Source organism: Rhea americana, unplaced genomic scaffold (assembly GCF_003343005.1).
Source record: "Rhea americana isolate MKP2758 unplaced genomic scaffold, rheAme1 scaffold_142, whole genome shotgun sequence".
Taxonomy (NCBI): Eukaryota; Metazoa; Chordata; class Aves; order Rheiformes; family Rheidae; genus Rhea; species Rhea americana.
Window position 1 is genome coordinate 1207386 of NW_028185506.1, and position 19881 is coordinate 1227266.

Genomic DNA, 19881 nt, shown 5'->3' on the forward strand with positions numbered 1-19881 from the left:
ACGGAAAGCGCTAGTAAGGGAAAGCAAATGGCAACAACAAAAGTCAAGATGGAGACAGCTCCCTAGCAAATAGTAAGAGATGTGCTTCAGGGTGGATGGTGTGTCATAACTTAACTAACATGCTCAAACCATTCAGTGTAAAATTAAAATATTCTCACTCCAAGAAAAGTCTGGAGAGAGAAGAGAAAGTGCACTCTCCCTTGAAAATACTGAAGGGAAAGTGTCTTCCTGAAGTTCCCAGTGACCAAGACATGACAGAAGTAGAACTATCCTACCACTGCACACCTACCCATGCTTTGTGAGGCAGAAAAGCTCATCTCTTTGTTTTAGCAGCTAGAGCTCCTATGCACAAGGTAAAGGCTTTCTGCTAATCATCTCCCCAAAGATCTTTCCACAGTTGCTTTGAATCTCCTCACAARTGACTTATTCTAACCATTACAAACAGAAATACTGAGCTGCAGAAAGGATGTATTACACAGGTAACCTACACTAAGAGATGTCTGACTGCTTCAAAGTCATACAGTGAGGTGAACTTAGATCCAACATTGAGGACAAAGGACTTCTAGCCTAGTTATGGCAGGAGGTCAAAATAAAACTTGTGCTGTTATATATTAAGAGCCAGTGAACTACAGCTCTGGGGGGCAGAGGGTAGTGTCTTTGCTCTGTGCRGGGAAGCAGATTATTTTTTGACTGTTCAATAACTGAAGGTGCCAGATGTGGGACTTCTATTCAGCATTGGTGTGTATTTGCTGGAAGTTCTGAAGCCGCACTAAACAGTGTAAATCAGTGCATTGACTTTCTCTGCAGTTTCAGCTTAGGAACTGTCATTTCTTAGTCTTGTTCTCCTTTCTGTCCTCATTTTTYCTGTAGAAGTTAAAAAGTAATAATGGATAAATTTAGGTATTCTTTAGGCTGAGTCTTTTTTACGAATGAGCTAAATGAGAAACTAAACTAAATGAGATAAGAGCAAAAGCCAGGCTTAGGAGTTTGTTCCTACTTAGGAAGAGTAGTCAACCATTTGGAGTTTTTTTCCCCTCCGCCATCCTAAAGCTTAGCAAAGCCTACAGAGTGTAATGTCTTCCTAGAGCTGTCGTTCTGAGGTGTACAAAGGAAGAGAGTGGCTTGGATACCAGATGCAAAGGCATCTCAAGGCATTAGAGATTTGCTAAGTGCATAGATGACTGTATGCACAAAGGCTATTAAAAATGAAACAAGTTGCCTGGCTCCCTCTTTAAAAATAGCATGGCCACAGCAAGTGTGGAGAAACAGCAAACATGGGAAATTTGCTACTCTCAGAGGTACTATAACAACTCCATGGATTAAAGTAGTTGCTCAGTATAATAAAACCTGAAATTCTCTATGTACCAGTTACACCATAACCTCATTCATAGGGATCAATTTATCGTGCAGCTCTAAGGAATGTCAGAAGAATGACTTGTTTGTGAAAACAATCATTTGTCTTTCTAAGAAGTTTTCCAGGTACATAAAGAATTTAGTAATTATGAGGAGGCACTTTTTATTCTACTGAGCTGACAGAGCACAGTGTTCTCCATACGTGAAAACTTCCATGCATCTCATCTGGAAATCACATTGTTCTACAGGTCTATATGTGAGGTGATCGTTTGGCCACGAGTTCCTCTCCTCTTCTCTCCTCCATTTAATTTTCCTGGCAGAATCTGAACAATACTTTGTCTTAGAAAAAGATCATGGAATACCCATTGTGGAATAGCTCCATGAGTGGACACCTATGCTGCATTAGAAGTGCTATTTTTATCAAACAAGGAAGTAGATAAAGYTAAATCGTGTTGAGGCATTTTTGATTCAGCACCTGTGTCCACATGGAGAGAAAGAAATGAATAAGCATTGTTTTGAACTTGCATTTTATTTTGTGGTAGCTTCCTGTCACAAACAAGAGGTGCTGTTGATGTCCAGCAGGACTGATTGTTTGCTTTACAGTTGGGTTACCCAGATCTTGTTATATATTTTTTCCAGTCTCCAGTCTCTAGGTTCCTATCCCAAATATAATGGCATCACTAAAACTGCATTCCTTGCCTATCTGGTTTTCCCTTTCTCATAAAGTAATACCATTCAAGGGAAGATCCTATTTGCCTGAGTAAAGACTGATGAATGGAACAACAGCTGTAGATCTTGGACCTTACATGTGGAGCATGCCTCAGTAAAATACAAGATGTCAGTAAGACCTTATGGTCTTTGTAGTCTCAGTGCAAGCAATGGGTCTGGGCTCTCCACTCTTCATTCTCATGGAAATTCAACAAGACTGAGGTACCTTGGCAGAGAAAATGGTAAATGTCTCAGTTATGAAGATAAACTGAGGACTTTATTCTTCAGTGCTGCCAATCTTCTGCCTTTCATGAACAGTAAATATCATTTCAGACTTAAAAAAAAAAAAGAAGAAAAAGAAGAAGAAATAAAACAAAAAGGCAGCTGTTTGGATTGAAAATACTGGAGAGAGGAACCAAAACATGCTCTACACATTGGATTCAATCTTTCCTTCTGCAGCCTACCACCTACTTGAGTTATCTACCGCAACTATAAACCAGCAAAGTGTTTAAGTCCAGCCGAAGTCAATGCATATTAACTATTATCTTTCCAGCACCCCTTTAAGTAACTGGCTAAATAATGCCTGAAATCTTATTCGTATTTCTCATACAGAGGCTTGAATTAGGCCTGGAGTTTATTTCATAAAATAATTATACTAATTAATTGATATTACCTATCATTTTATTCTAAACCAGCTGTAAGCTGTTTCCTTATTTCAAGTGAGTCTTCTTAAGAGTTTGGTTAGGTAAGCCTTCTATTTGCAGTGAATGAAAGGCTTCCATTAAATTTGACTTGCCTTTCCGCTAATCTAAGAAAATAATTTGCACAACTAGACTACTCTAGTTATTTTTGTTGATAATTAGCCTCTAAAACTAGCAGTACTATCCTTTTCATGCTAATTTCGGTTTACTCCCTAATAAAGACCTAAAAATAACTAGTTTTTATAGTTTATTACAGTTTTTTGATTCTTATTCCTAGGTCACAAAACATGATGATGATGATGATGATGATGGTGATGGGTTGGGGAAGAGAGTGCTAGTTGTACAGCTACTCCTCCACCACAAGAGACAGATTATGAGCAGTGATAACAGGGTGCTGTAACCCCTCCCGCACCTATACTCTTTTCTCAGCCAAAATTCCTGCACTTGTCAGAGTGATGCAAAGTGACTTAAAGATACTTTGTATCTGTCTTGAGGAGTTCCTCAGAATGAGAAATAACATTTGCTATGCATTTTTCACATCATATAGCATGCTAGACCCCTGATTCTGTTCAGCAAGACAAGCATTAATGCAGCAGCAACTATAATAGCAAAAAATAAGAAAGTCTTAATGCAGGATCTACACAAATGTTCACACATCTCTCGTTTCATAGATTTGTAACTGTTTATCCAATTAACTGCAACAATCTCTTCCTCTTCACAGAGTATCATTTTCCTATTTTCAGTAGATGATCCTATAGCCTCTGCTGCCATTTCGACAATCATCTGAGCCTTAGGAAGTGAGGAGTTTAAAAGTAATTTGGTATTTGAATATCTATCTTCACTTGGAGATTAATAAAGAACACCAGTCCCATTAACATTTCTACACACTGCTCCCACATAACTGCAGCATGTCCTCCCTAGCTCATGGCAAAGTGAAAACAAATGCTAACAAAGTTAGTGTTTCATTAGTCAGAAAATGACCTTATCCTGACAAAAAAWTTTCTTACAGAAAAGCCTGAATTTCCTAGTTATCCTGGAAATACAACTAACTGTCATCTGTTACCAGGGCTCTAATGTTCTGACTATAGATCTCTAYGCACCATTCACGACTTTATAACTTAAGATGATAAATAGTCTGTATTTCAGAATTTATGCGGCATTATATCAACTTCCCAGGGTGACAAACCRTGGACGCTTATTTTAAAGGGCCTAGCAGTTGGTGTCTGCAGAGAAGTGAAAGGGCAGGCTTTTTATTCTCCAGTGCAGTCTGTCTACATTGTGAATTACATTGTAGAAGGGAAGTATTAAGGGGACATTGATGAGTTCTCTCTGACGCACACAGAAAGGAAGGGGCCAACAAAAGCAGAACAAAGAGAAGCTTAGATCCTCCTCCCAGCTAGTCCAAATAGGTCTGTACAATGTAGGAGTAAAGGTAACTTAGAAAATTGTTTGATTATTTACTGACTGATTATTTACTCATACTCCAGGAAATTACCTCATAGTGCCCAGGTGCTCTAGAATTGGTGCTGAATGGGCAGAACTTGAAGACTCCACTCAGTCACACATAAATCCAAGTGTTTCCATCCCGTCTCAGGACTCAAAAAACAAGGCAAGGCTGGTGCTAGTTGACTACCTGCAGCAATTGAACTTGTCATTGCAGAAATAGTGCAGTGACACCAGCTGGACAGCTGAGGTTCCATAGTCTGAGGGGAAGAGAAAGAATAACTCTTGCAGTTTAAGATTGCACTGTTTCAACAGTGTTACACTTCCACAATCTTCTCACTCAGCCATACCAAATCTGATTATTGGAGCCTGAGGTGGCAGTGTGAGTTTGGGCCCCAAACACCATGGCATACCTGATTGTTACTTGTTGTTGGTATAGAAATACTTGCCCTTGAAAGGTCTACACAAATCAGGCCAGATGGGACATCAAAATGTCTGTATCAGTGCAGGTAATACACATTTTATATTAACAACTGTCTACACTAGATTTAGAGGTGACTTTGCAACGAATGCTCAGGAATGCAATTGGTATGGTTTATTTTTAGATTCCCTGAGACTGTGATCAACATTTTAAAATCAGCTGGAACAGCTGGTGCATTTTAATAGTGCAGAGATATTTCTTTACCTTGTGCAATTCCCTGAAATGCAAATGAGAAGTAAAATGATGCTCAAAATTTGGAGAGCTCTTTATTTCCCAGAAGCTATAGCCTAATTCAAAAGGAAAATTGTGCTATCATCTTTTTCTCTTTCTTGATTTTCAACAGATAGGCAATAGACATACCTCAAACCTTCTCCTATACTCAGACAACAGTTAGACTCTGACAGACCTTTCAGAACACCAGGCTGTTTCCCCTTCTTGTATCTGTAGGTCTTGATCACTTTTGTTCTAGTAAGCTTTGGATGTATTGCTGCAAAAGTCTGGTATTTCTGGTCCTGTCAAGGCTCCTAAAAACCTCTGGAGGAAAACACATTCCAGGAAAACATGCAACATGATTTATATCTACTTTCTTTTTCTGGATAATTGAATGGAAGAGAAGGAAAACTATTCATAGTGATCAATCAGTCAGTGTAAGTGCTCCCTAAAATTTAACAGCAATTTTAAATATTAAGTGTGCCTCAAACTTTGATAGCCATAAAACTAAGTATGTAAGACATGACTGGTAACACCATTCTTTGCTCTCACAACTGACCTCCTTTTTTAATTCTAAGTTCCATGACCATTTCAGAAGTTCACCTAGTCAAATCTTATAGGTTGAGGACCTTTCATAAAGGTACATTTCTGTTCTTCCTTACTGTTACGTTTCAGCTCCTCCCACAGGAATGAAGAATGATGAAATTAAATTCTCACCTTTTTTTGTCAGAAAGTGCAATGTTGTCRTCTGTAAATCTATGTAAGATCAGAAGAGACAACCTGCCAGAGCCTCTGGCCTTGTGAAAAATCTATGCTGCCAATTTATGTTCTATAAGCCACACAGCAGAGTCAGCTGTTCAGTCCAGATTCTGGAACAGGAGAAAGGATGTTGTAACCTACAACAACCAGAAAGCCCATGCTTCTCAGCAAGATATCATATCCAGAAGAGTTCTATAAGAAATCTTTCTGATCCTATCTGTCTTGATATATGGTATTGACCAGAAAAAGAGTGAGAGTTCTGGAATGTCTCTTCTAAACACAATAGCACTGATTGTCTAGCTTGTATTTTCAGCCTGCTGGATTTACTTATAGGTGCAAAGCTTGTGTCAAAATAACCAGAGCGGGCATGAGTGAATCCACCCTTTCCATTTCTGACCAAACTGAAGAATGGAAACAAAACCTCAGAATATCCAGCCATAGAACACTACAGCTGRTCTCTTTCATGACTTAAAATTCACCTCTATTTCATTCTCTGCAATTCAGATTCCTGAGTCATGTAATGAGACCATTGCACTGTAACAAATTAATGTTATATATTTGGAGAGAGACAGCATAGCTGTTGGTAGAGATTCATTTCCACATTATTTGCATACTTTTGTGGTCTTTGCATTCTTTCTCACGAGCTGGTGTTATTTCTGCTTAAGCCTAAATATGCTAGCATGCTTTTATCGTACTGAAGACTTGTTTGCTTCTACTTTGTCCTGTTTGGGATTTGACCACTTACTGTATAAATAAGATCCTTGTATGTCACAGTCACTGTTCTGTTAGACTGAGGCTTTATTCTGGAGCACACAAGGGAGCCTTGGATTTCAGAATATGTCTCAGAGTTTTCGCAATATTCTTAGCATCACAATTAGCTTAAGGATAACATGAAACAATTGCAATGTGCACTGAACCTTACTTGTCTGTAATGRACAATGAATTAACTGCTGATAATAAAAGTGGATAGGTTTGTCTATGATAGGTTCATCTAACGTTGTGCATTTCAGACACTCCATCTGGAAAGTTCAGAACATGCGGCTTTGAAACGGCTGAAAAAGTAGTAGCTTCTAAACAAGCAGTTTTAAGAATCAGTTCACTGTCACATYTCACAGAGCATATTTGATTCCCGAGAAAATCTTAACATTTATATATAGTGGATAAATTTGAAGTTGCATGGAACTCATAGTTACTTGCAATTGTAAATAAACTGACTGAGCCTAATTTTCATGAAGCAGGAAGCAAATATTTGGCTGCTGAGGAACAGGGTGTTTTATGGTGATTTTGAAAAATATCACAAACACAAAGTTTCCACTAAGAAAAAGAAAATCCACCAGGAAAGGTGGATTCTCTTTACTGATCTTTCAAGGCTTTAATTCTTGAAAACATTTACCTACTGTGTAAGTCTTTAATATCTGTAATATGTAAGTCAGTAATATCTGTCTATATTCATCTACATTCAAATGTTTGTCTCACCTGGTCTCTCTCTCTTGGTATCCCTTGAACTTTCTCCACATTACACTCCTTGGACATTTCACATCCTTGGCAAAAATAAAAGGGGGGGGGATTCCATGGGCAGGAAAACTAATGAAGCTTTGTTTTCTGCATGTGCATGCACTTTATTCACTCACCTTCCAGTTCAATTCTGAGCCCTTAGATTTCCTCCTCCATCTTCATTAGATCACACTGTATGATTAGTCTGGAGACCACACATTGCACATATAACATACACTAGTTGGCTCAATTAGCTGCTAGTAAGTAGAATAACAAGTGGAATCTCTGTGCTTTACTTTCAATGGATCATTAAATTGGGCCTCCTTCTACTTAATTTCTGCCTTTCAAGAAATGTGTAGGAATACAAATGTGCTTGAAATTTCCACTGTTCCTTCAAATAAGACTGGTGTGGACATGTTCAAAAGTTATCAATGGGAGACCCAGACAAGACACTGTGACGGCTTAATTTCATCAGAAAGTAGATTAAATTTTACCTTGCTTAGATAATGGACCAGATTCCATGTTTAACCCAATGATCATTCAAGATACATCCCCACAAACCCAGGGTAATCCTTACTTTGAGAGTATGTGAGTCAAAGGAACTGTGGGATGTTTTAACTTGTGCCACTGGGTAATGACTTCCAAGAAACTGTTGTAAACTCATGTTTGGCAAAATACCTCCCATATTTGGCTATGTCCTTACTCCCGCAGCAGGCAGAAGCTGTATTGTTGGAACTGCTATGGTGATTGCATATCAGATGGTAATCTTTTCTATGCTAAAGGTGCATATTACTAAGTTCAGACTGATGAAAATAGTAGTAGGCATACTCAATTCTAGTAGTTTGACATGGAAAACTATCTGACCCAAGAAATAATTGTTTTTAACATTCAGATGCTATAAAGCAATTTGTTTTTTAAAAAAGTGAATGATGAAATTGATTCAAATTAAACGATAACACCATCTGCAATCTGAGTTTCTTATGACAGTAGTTTCCAGGCACATGTTAGTAATAATGTCCAGGCAGAAGTTATTACTAACCTCTTGAATACCCATAAAAATATCATAAATAACTAAGAATTTGACAAAGAGAAATCACTGTGGCTTGAACAACTAGGATTTAATTTTAATCTCCAGTCCTGTGTTTCCATTGAAATGTCAAAACTTACACTGAAATTTAAGCATATTTGTACTCTCCATACTTCAGTTTTTGTCACAAACCTCTTAATAAAGGTTCCAAACCCATCTTGCTTCTCTGTAGGTATATGGATATACCTAAAACATCAAATTACAAAATAGCTTGTSATTTTTGAATACTCAGTTCTCTTTTGCATTATTGGAACTGTATATCCAGTTAGCTTCCTAAACCTATATCAGTGTAAGTACCTAAAATCAATAGGTCCATTTTTCAAGAGAGAAGAAAGAATTTCAACCATTTCCATTTTAGCAGATGGGCACTTCCACGTAGCTGAAAATCAGATCACTATTTGATCACTAACTGTTTTAGAAACCTATGTTGAGATATTCAGATCTGAGATTATGAGAAGTGAATGAGGGTTCCCTTTGCAAGAACTCACAGGTTTTTAAAAAGTAGACCTATGAGAATATCTCACCCATGTGTAATCTACCCTGCTTGCCTCCAAAGAAAGAAGAAATAAACTTTATTTAATTTTTAAAAGGAGGAAAATATTTGCATAGTTTCCTTCTAACTTAAGTGTTGAAATGACACACAACACCAAGGTCTAAATCCCATAGTAGTGGTGGAAAAAGGTTGTTTCTCAGCTCCTTCAGATCCTCCAATTCTATCTGCAGGAGGAACAGAGGGATGTAAAACTGCAGGGATGCTTCTTTAGCACACTGATGAATATATTCCAAGGTAGATGTTTACATTCTTTCAGACTTCAACATCAGTAATGGTCAGTGTTCTGGAGTTGTGTGCAGCTGACCRGAACCCATATTTGTAAAAAGTTTGGTTAATTTGGATAGAATTGGTTAGATCCTCTTGACTAATGTGAGGTTTACTGCCAGCCCAGGTACTTTCCCTTTCCAGGAGTTATTTAAAAGATTAATCATTTCTGACACGTAGGATATATATATATATATATATATATATATATATAAAATTTATATATTTTTATATATATATATATACACACACACACACACACACACACTGAATTAGTAAATCATATCAGGGATACTTCTCAGGGAAAGGAATGGAAAGGAATTCAGGGAGCTGTCTTTTCTTAATGGCTTTTCTCTGGAGGCACATTTTCTCCTCAAGCAACTAAACCATGTTTCTAAAAGCTTAGTCATTTTTAGCTCAACAAGCACAGACCTGAAGACTTCATTATTCCTGATACAATAGCTTTCATCACATTTCTTTATTTTGTAATAGTCCATTATGTTTAAGTGTTTTCTCATGATGTTTGCTGTCATAGGCCATGCAGTTCCTCTCAACTGAAATTGTTCACTGTGTCTGTAGCAAAACTTGGAATGATAGAGCAATTTCCTGAGTCTCACTCACAAAACTACTTTTGTGATTACTTTTGTCTTACATTTTCAGCATTAAAGTGCTACACACAGAAATTATTGCAGATGCTGCAAAAAAATAGCATCAATTAAATTTGAAGTGCATGTGCTGTACTCCTAAAGTCTAAAGCAGAGCTGAAGCAGCTGATTAAAGTCTCCATGACATAGTGTGCTGCTGGTTGAGAAGATCATCACTTACCATCCAGTTTTCTGGGWTTCCTGGTTTTGTGGAACATGGATATGAGACCAATAGCATCAGTGGCAGATGGACTGTACAGAAGTTAAAGGTGTTCCAGCCTAACATTTTCACACAATCACCATCAACACATTTTACTACCGAATTCTGGGCTGCAAAAGACAAGTGAGAAGCAGACCTGACAGTTTTCTACTTTTTCCACTACATGAGGTGTCTACCCTGTGGCAGAGAGGTAGACGGACTGTTGAGAGCAGTAAGTCTCCAGGCACTGCAGATAAACCTGAAAATTAYTGTAAGTTGAAGTTCTAATACTGCTTCAGTGGCATAATAAAAGTTATCTTGCCACTCCTTGACTGTAGCAGAATCAGCCAAAAACTTGCTTCAACCTCTAAAGAAAAAATATGGCTCTCTTGCAAACAATGAGATAACAATGTTAGTTCCCTTACAGCAGAAAAGATCAATTAGGCTTCCTTAGCCTGAACTGATGAATTAAGTTTWATTTTATATCTTTAGTCAGAATAAATCCAGTTCTCACAACCCTATTTAGGCAAACTCCGTTCAGCTGGGAACGGAACTGATCTGCYGGAGACCCAGTCAGAATAATCACCTTCAATTCTATTTCCTTTTCTCATGGAAAATATATTATACAGAATCTATTGTACAGAAAATCACATCTGAGTTTTCAGTTTGACAGCAATAGAGATGATAACACTCCTTTAGTTTCATTTACAAAAACTGACAGATCATCTCTCCAGTAATATAGATAGCTTTTGTGCCATTGCCTATGTTGTACTGTATTCTGTCTAGAAATCCTGTTACTGAAGAGAGGAACAGAACAGAGTTTGGTGAATGTTTTGTTTGTTTTGTTTTGTTTTGTTTTGTTTTGTTTTGTTTTTTTCTTGTAAAATGATATGGACACTGAAGGATATGATTCAGGAGAAAAGCATAAGACCTTACAGAGTTCGTGTTAAATTAAAACGCAATTCTGAACACTCACAGTTTAAATTAGTAGACAGATGCAGAAAGGACTGCAGGGTACGATAACAAGCAGAACAAAAATATAAACAGCAACTAGGAATAAGTATTCTGGCTGGAAGCTGAACTGGGTAAGATCATAGAGTCAAAAAAAAAAAAAGAAATAGGAAAGACCTATAATTAAAACACCTCTATAAATCCTTTTGGATGAAACTTGTTACAGGAATGTAACTAGCATTCATGGACCAAGGAAATCATCAAATGATAACACATTTAAATCATCAAATGAGTAAGGGAAGAAAAGGTTAAAGTGATTTTTTATATCAAAGTAACTAGGCTAATTGATGCTATTCTGAAAGTGTACAAGGAGTTGATTTCTCACAGTAGCAAACTACAGAAGATAATGCAAACCTTTTTAAACTRTCCAGGAGAGGCTGAAGTAAATCTGGTTCCCACTGGGAAACTGCTGAATCTGGAGCCAGAGAAAAGTAGAAAAGGTGTGACATAGTTTAAGCAGAGTCAGCTTTCTCAATACAAGAAGTTGTTGACCCATAGTTGGCAGGTGACTTCATGCCCACGTGAAGCTGCAGTGTCTCACTCAGTCTTTCTCAGCTTTCAACATTTTGTTTCATGCTAAGAATAAAAGATGGAGAAACACCATGGGCCTTGCCATGTTCTGTGTCTCTTTCAAGCTAAATGCTTATGAAACATTCCGTCTTCTGCCTTTCGGGCAATAAGTGCCAAATCCAAGTCAAGGAGGTTCTAGTTCTATTGAAGTTTTGTTGCTGGAGACATAATACCAAGGAAAAATGAAGTGCAGTGGGGGAGGAGTGTATTGATAACACAGGAATTCTACATCTCCAATRAAAAGGAACTAAAGTAAGGGATAGTATATCCCATATAGCTCCTCATAGTACTTTCTGCTCATGCTGAGAAATTATCAGATAATGTGAGGGACTTTGTGAGCATTCTCAGACCTACATCACACTCTGCACAATCTGACTATTAAGAATCTACTAAGAGCCCTGTCCTTTATATCAGCAGCATTATATTCAAAATCCTTTGGTTATCAGCTCTTCTTTTAGAGGAACTATTTATTACAGGTTGCCATCCATAAAGCTGTGGCAGTTTGACAGAAAAGGCCACAACAGGAGAAAAGTCAGCTTTTAACTGCTTTGTGTCAACAGTTATGTTAGACAATGCATGGTTAGAATCACCCACTTCAGCCAATACTAATATTTTGCAGTTACTTCGCACTGCCATAAACAGCTGCAGAAGGGCATCAAGCAAAAAGCCCAAAAAGGAAATTTTCTAAAACAAGGTAAATAAGTTAAAAAAACAGGAAGAGAAGGCAGACATTTTCCCTAAGTTCCACTTATAATAATCCAGGTGTCCTCTGGGTTAATATCTCACAGCTAGTTACAATAATACGTCACCCAAGGGCTAGGWATAGACAGAAATGTTCTGTTTTAATGATACCTCTTAACAATATTTCATGTTCTCCTAGGCTTGCCCTGTCCCACCCCAACCTCCTCAGCCTATTGTTGTTCCAAAGCCAGTTCAATCTGTCATACACACCCCATTGCAACCAAGCTGCCCAGGTCGGGGCAAGATGGCAAAACTCCTCAATCCAGAAGAGATGACATCCAGGGATTATTATTTTGATTCCTATGCTCACTTTGGAATTCATGAGGTAATATTTATTTACTTATTTTTATCTCATTAATCATTATAGAAATAAATAAAAAAAAAAACGTTTTCGGTGATTTATTAGTTATTTATCCCCTTCTCACTAGCCAGCAGTTACATTCTTCTGTATGTGCTGGGGCACAATGGTCAATCTGGTTAAGTGTTAAAGATATCACCCACTTCTCCGGAGTACCCATACTCAGAACTCTGTTTCACTTAAATCTTCATAGATGTATATATATTAGTTCTCCACAGAACTTACCTTAATTGTCTGCACAGTAGTAATTTTCATTTGAGTACATGCACCTTAGCACATTGATGAGGCTGCAAACTAACTCAATCACACATGGAAATTACCTTATTGCTAAGATAGATCCTTTGCTGTCTTGCATGTTTGAGCACAGATGCCAGCAGAACAACTGCTTAACTGACATGAGGAAGTCAAGCAGTCTTTTGGCTCTTGACAGTATTTCATGTTCTCCTAGGCTTGCCCTGTCCCATCCCAACCTCCTCAGCCTATTGTTGTTCCAAAGCCAGTTCAATCTGTCATACACACCCTGTTGCAACTAAGTAATGTTATTTGGATGAACAGGCTGCATTAATGGGGACATATAAGCCTATAGCCTCCAGAAAAATCACTTCTGGAAAGAATTCACAGTATACAGCAGACCACATTCAATAATCAAAAAGTTGATACCAGACCAACTCTACAGAGGACACTAATATTRTATGTTTACATGACCCAACAGGACGAGTTCTTAGAGTCCACGCCACAAAAAGGTAAGCAACGTGAAATCAGTCATTCATTCACACAACATATCTATTTCTTTACTCTAGTTATTGTGTGTGAGGCTTGAACAGAACACATGAACAGAAAGTTTATACCTGCCATTTGTATCTTGCTGGTCTAGCACTCAGAGTTTCAATCCAAGACTGGAAGAAGGTAAACAGCTGAGTGGGAGGAGGAGACCACAGACAGATACTGAAAACACTTTTCAGCCTGCAATAAGGACAGTAGAACTGGTCATTTTATGAGGGCTATATTAGAATTACAGAAACTTTCACAGCAGTAGCAATATATGAATTAAACAGGATCTTGTGTAACTCTCAGGTCCTAAGGTAAGTTTGTGGTGCTGCTGAAGAGAAAAGTACTGTGTTTGATCAAGAGTCACTGGATCTCTCCAGCCTAAGCATCTCCACTATCTTTTAACATCCAAAGTCTCACTGCTTCAGATTCGCTGTCTCCCTCCTTCTAACAGCTGGAATAAATGACAAAAATGTGAAAGAAAATCATGAGAACGCTTTGCAAATATAGATACCCAAAGTTACATAGCTAGTTTCATACCTAGGCACTGAAGATGAGATATTAAAGGCAATCTAAAGAATAAGTATCTAAATTCTCATTCTAGCACCCGAGTGTTAGACATTCAAATTCCTATAGGAGCCTTGGATATCTCAGATCTAACTAGCATGATTTGCATCAGTTCACATRGTTGTTAACAGAAGGGCACAAAAACCTCTGCAGAGAGCAGTGTTAATGTGCTYAGAGACGGTAGTGATGGACCACAGGGTATGGTCCCCAGTGCCAACCGTAGCAACTACCCTGGCACATCAGAGGATTTGGCAGCTCCAGATCCCAGTGCAATGATAAAGCTCTGTAGGTCTCAGGATGCAGGGAATGCTMGGAGTCTTTCATTGAGGCTGGGGCAAAGGGACACAGTCTCCTTGCCTCTAAGAGATGTGAGCTGCTGTGATATGCACTACTGTCACCAAGTAAAGGTATTGCAAGAGTAGGTCAACAGACTTTAAAGTATCAGAGGTGACAAGAATGAGACTGAATGGACCTTCTCCAAGACCCTGAAGGTACAAGAGTCTGAACTCCCAAATGTATTGAAGGAGATGTAACCAGAGTCTGTGCTAATTGGGTTGGTAAATAGAGATTCCTATGATAGTGAAGGCTGGAAGCTTATCAATTCTGGCAACAGGAGGAAGACTCCTGCTCCACCTACAGAATAGGTTCAGTGCACTCATAGGAGATGAGGGGCTGGAAGTGTTGTCCACTGAAGTAGCATTGTTGGTTGGGCCTAAGCCATGCAGGAGCACCAGAAGGAAGTGCGAAGTGATGTTAGTGGGAGACTACCACCTGTGGGGCACGGATGCCTTTATATGTTGACCTGTTCTGCTGTCTAGGGAGGTTTTCTGCTTGCCAGGGGCTTGGATTTGAGACGCTGTAGAGATACTGCTGACACTTGCCCAGCCCTCAGACTATTATCCCCTGCTGCTCTTCCATATGGACATGAGTAATACTGCCAAAGGGAAGACCTGAAGCATATCCAACAACTACAGGCCTCAGGGGGCAACAGTCAAGGGTAAGGGGTCCCAAGTGTTTTTTTTTCCTCAATCGTTAACAGGGAAAGAGAAGGTCTTCAGAAGAGGAAATTGCCTGTGGGTCAATATGTTGTGCAGCTTCTGTCAATGACAAGAATTGATGACTGCTAGGAAGAGGTGTAATCCACCCTACCAAGCAGGGCAAAGAAGTATCTGCTGGAAGAGCAATGTATCAGGCCATTAGCAATTCAGGAGTTTCTGGAGTGCAATGACAACAGCTTCCTGACACAGGTGAGCGAGGAGCCAACTTGGGTAGGTGCTCTGCTGGACTCAGTACTTACAAACAAGGAAGAACTAGTTGGGTATGTGAAAGTCAGGGACACCTTTGGCTGCAGCAGCCATGACATGGTGGAGTGCAGGATCCTGTGAGGAAGGAACAAGGCAAAAAGCCTGGACTTCATGAAAGCAGATTTAGAGCTGTTCAGGGATCTGCTTGGAAAATTCCCATCAGAGACAGTGCTGGAGAGAAGAGAGGTCCGAGAAAGATGGTTGATTTCCAATGATCGCCTCCTTAAGTTCAAGAATGGTCTATCCTGATGTGCAGAAAGTCAAGCAGAGATGACAAGAGGCATGCATGGATGAACAAGGTGCTCCTGATTACACTTCAACAAACAAAAATGCATACAAGAGGTGGTAGCAGGGACAGGTGACTCGAGTGATTTGAAGACATTGTCGACATATGCAGAGATGTGATTAGGAAAGTTAAAATGCGCCTGGAGATGAATCTGGAGGGGGATGTAAAGAGCCTCTGTAGGTACATCTGCAGCATAAAGAAGATAAAGGAAAATTAGGACCCACTACTGAATGGAACAGGGGATCTGGTGGCAAAGGACATGAAAAATTATTTCTTCACTTCAACCTTTATTAGTAARATTTACCTTCAGGAATCTTATGTGCCTAAAAGCAGTGGCAAAGTCTGGAGYAAGGAAGACCTACCCTCAGTAGAGRAGGATCAAGTTATGTAACATTTAACAAAATGGAAGTACACAAGTCCATGGGATCTGATGAGATGCATCTATGAGTGCTGAAGGAACAAGCTAATGTCATCTCAAGACCAGTCTTGATTATCTTTGAAAGGTCACRGTGACTGAGGGAGGTTCCTGAGGACTAGAAGAAAGCAGTTATCACTCCTGTCTTCAGTAAGGGGCACTACAGGCCAATCAACTTCACTTCAAACCGTGGGAAGGTGATGGAGCAAAACCTCCTGGAAATCATTCCCAAACATATTAAGGGCAAGATGATTGGTTGTATTCAGTATAGATTTGGTCATACCTGACCAACATGATAGCTTTCTATGGTGAAAGAAATGACTCCGTGGATGAGAAGAGAGTAGTGGATGCTGTTTCTCTTGACTTCAGGAAGGCTTTCAACGCTGTCTCCCATAACATTGGGGATACACAAGCTGGTGAAATACAAACTAGGCAAATGGATAGTGAAATGGACTGAAAACCAGCTGAACTGCTTGTCTTAAAGGGTTGTGATCAGTGGCACAAAGTCCAGCTGGAGGCCAGTCACTAGAGGTGTCTCCCAGGGGTCAGTAGCATGGCCAATACTGTTTAACATCTTCATTAATGACCTTCATGATGGGACAGAATGCATGATCAGCAAGTTTGTTGATGATACAAAACTGGGAGGAGTGAATGGCACAGAAGATGGTTATGCTGCCATTCAGAGGGACTTCAATAGACTGGAGAAAAAGGCTGATAGGAATATTGCAAAGATCAATAAGAGGGGAAAAAAAGTCCTGCACCTAGGGAGGTGTAGGCTTACTCACCAGCACATGCTGGGGACCTACTGGCTAGTTTTACGTAAAAGGTCATAGGGGTCCTGGTGGACAATAATTTGAACATGAGCCAGCAATATACTCTTGCAGCAAAAAAGGCCAACAGCATTCTGGGCTGCCTTAGGAAGAATATTGCCAGTAGATTGAGGAAAGCAATTCAGCACTGACAAGACCACATCTGGAGTGCTTTGTCCAGTTCTGGGCTCCCAGTAGAAGAAATACTGAAGTAGGTTCAATGAAGGCCCAAGAAAGTGATTAAGGTTTTGGAGTATCTTTCGTATGAGGTGATTCTGAGAGGACTGGACTGTTCAGCCTGAGAAAAGACAGTTCAGGGAGGATCTTATCAATGTCTATAAATTCCTGATGAATGAGGAAGTAAAGAAGACAGAGCCAGATTCTTCTCTATGGTATCCAATGAAAGAGCAAGAGGCAATGGGCACAAACTAAAATACCAGAAATTCCTTTTAAATATTAACATAAGAAAAAGCTTTTTTATTGWGAGATTTGTCAGATGTGGATGGTAGAGTCTCCATTCTTAGATATTCAAAACCTGACTGGATGAAGTCTTGAGCAACTTGCACTAGTTTAACCTTCTTTGAGCAGGGGCAGGGGCGTGAACAAGATGATTTCCAGAGGTCCCTTCTAACCTCAGCAATTCTCTGATTCAATAACAGATTATGTATTCAGGGAATATTGTAGCTTTGTAAAAGCAGACTCTAATAATGTGCCATCTGGCAATAGTAAGCAATGTCATGATGTAAGTAACAATCGTATGGAAACATGAGAAATTGAAATTGTACCAGAAAACATTCCCAGGGAGCATTCCTACTTAGGACAATGTACGGCCTTGGACTATTTCTCAGCCTCTTTCTTTGCCTGACACCAGACCATGTTTCATAATGACAAAATCACCCTTTATTCATCTACAGTTGTAAGTATTATCTCCTGCAAATAAACAAGCAGATGATACATGTAACAATTTGGTGCACTAGTGCTTCCATCTGCTGGGCAGTGGGCTGATTCCCTTTATCCTGAACTTCAAAAAGCCATTTGCCTGCCTGCTTAAACTATGAAGTGATGGCAGTAGTATAAGCAAAGGTTCAGCTCTTTAGAGCTGMTAGATGAATTTTTGAAAAAAAATGTTAAAGTGTATATTGAATGACCTACATTTGTCTTTAAAATGGCACCCACATCTTGACCTCAGCACTTGCTATTGATAGTTTTATTGATTACTGTAATTCATGGTGTCAAAGGAAAGAAATGTATATACACTGCAATCAATGAAACAAAYATCAGCACCTAACAATGACAGCTTAAAATAATGAGATAGCTATCTACACATTAACATGTCTTCTGGAAATTGGTAATAGGAACAAATGAATAGGAGAGTAAAATGGAGTCCAAAAAGAGCATGCTATTTCCAAGCTCTGCTGTGGACTTACTGCATCACTTTGGGCAAGGTTTTCAAGACCACCTTTTTATAATGCTTAAGGAAGTGATTTATTTCTGTTGAAAGAGGAAGCTCAGAACGTCTCTTTGCTGAGATGCTAGGTTTTGCATGTTATAGGAGATTTCTGTCCATGCTTAAAGCAGTGCTGTCAGATTCTTTTTTTGGTTTGTTTGTTTGGTTGTTTTTTTGTTACCATTTGTAACAGTGAACTAAYACTTAGAGAAATAAAATCTTATGAATGAAGTCACGCTTATTCTTAAGATTTCACTTCTAAGCACCTGGCATTTTACAGCTGATTTGATGTGTGCACCCCAAAATACTTGGCATAACTCTTCAGGTGGGATTTTAATAATGTTTGAATGTATCATTTTAACAGGAAAATGCATTCAGCAGCAATGGTGAATGCATTGAGAATGAGCACACTGCTTTTTTTCACCATAGGAAATGCTAAAGGATGAAGTGCGCACATTAACCTATAGAAACTCCATGTATCACAATAAACATGTTTTTAAAGATAAAATTGTACTGGATGTTGGAAGTGGCACAGGAATCCTCTCCATGTTTGCTGCAAAGGCGGGAGCCAAGAAGGTATATGGGGTAAGAAGACTTTTCCTCATATTCTGGTTTTTGTTTGTTGTGTTTTGCCTGAGAAGGAAAAAAGTAAAATGGATTTTAGCTTGGTGATTCACCCTGGTTTCCTTGTCTTCATTTGAAATTCTTCCTTAGATCTGAAGCCAAACTGTTGTATGGCTCAAGTCACAGTGACTCCACTGGAGTTCTGTTGTTTTCTATCACTGGGAGTAGAGTGTCTTTTCCAGATTAAGAATTAATTTCTTTTTTTGTATATAATCTTTGGTGATCTTAGGACATACTTGCATTTTATTTTGACTGCAGAAAAATGTAGAAAGGGCTCGTTCATTTTCAGAGAGGTATCTTGCCTGCTTTTAATTCTTCTTAAGGTCTGAAACTTTGAAGTCCTGGAAACAAATTTCTTTAACATGCTTTGTCCATTACAACTCAGAGAACTTGGACAGAGCAATACTTTTAAGAGAGGAGAGGGAATTATTACCTTAAATATATTGAGCTGTATGAGCCTTAAAGCGCAGTTCTCCGTGGGGAACTTAGTATAGAGGAATAGCATCTTATTCTGAAGATTTGCTTCTACAAATACACTGAAATGTATTCAGAGTTATTTGTAGTGGCTCTAAAACAACAAACACAAATTCTTTTTGCTTTTGACTTCTTTTTGTGCTGCAGAGCCAACATAGCTCAAACAAAGGGAACAGTATTTTATTCCTCTGTGTACTTTTTATCAACAAAGTTGTTCACCAAAACTCAGTTGGCTACCACCATGTATTTGAAGACACAGATGTCACTAGCAGAAAATTCACTCAGAAAAATAAAAGCGAATACTTTTCTGCATTTTTTTTGTTTGTTTGGAGCATTTGGGRGGGATACTTTTTATTATTATTATTCCTTTGGCTTTCTTTATACTTAGGGCCCTGCCTCAGACACTTATAAATCTCAGTGCCACATCAGAGTCAGCTTACCCATGGACCATTCAGCACATTCAGCACAGGCAGGGGGTGTGCCATCTWGATGCTATATTTCAATAGTATGATGTGGGAACAATTGAAAAATGCTCAGTGATGATTTCCTGACCACGTTGCCACTGAAATTAATTCTTTTCTTCCTCATTCTCCAGGGTCAAATTTCACCCA

The 19881-nt window shown here is 38.9% G+C and overlaps 1 protein-coding gene across 1 annotated transcript in view; it reads left to right on the forward strand.

Moving 5' to 3' along the window:
* PRMT8 (protein arginine methyltransferase 8) overlaps window positions 1-19881 on the forward strand; it is a 69656-nt gene that overhangs the window by 21610 nt on the left and 28165 nt on the right. The window contains exons 2-3 of the mRNA XM_085298795.1: window positions 12358-12543; window positions 18602-18757. Coding sequence (XP_085154921.1) covers window positions 12358-12543; window positions 18602-18757 — 342 coding nt within the window. The remainder of the gene's footprint in view (window positions 1-12357; window positions 12544-18601; window positions 18758-19881) is intronic.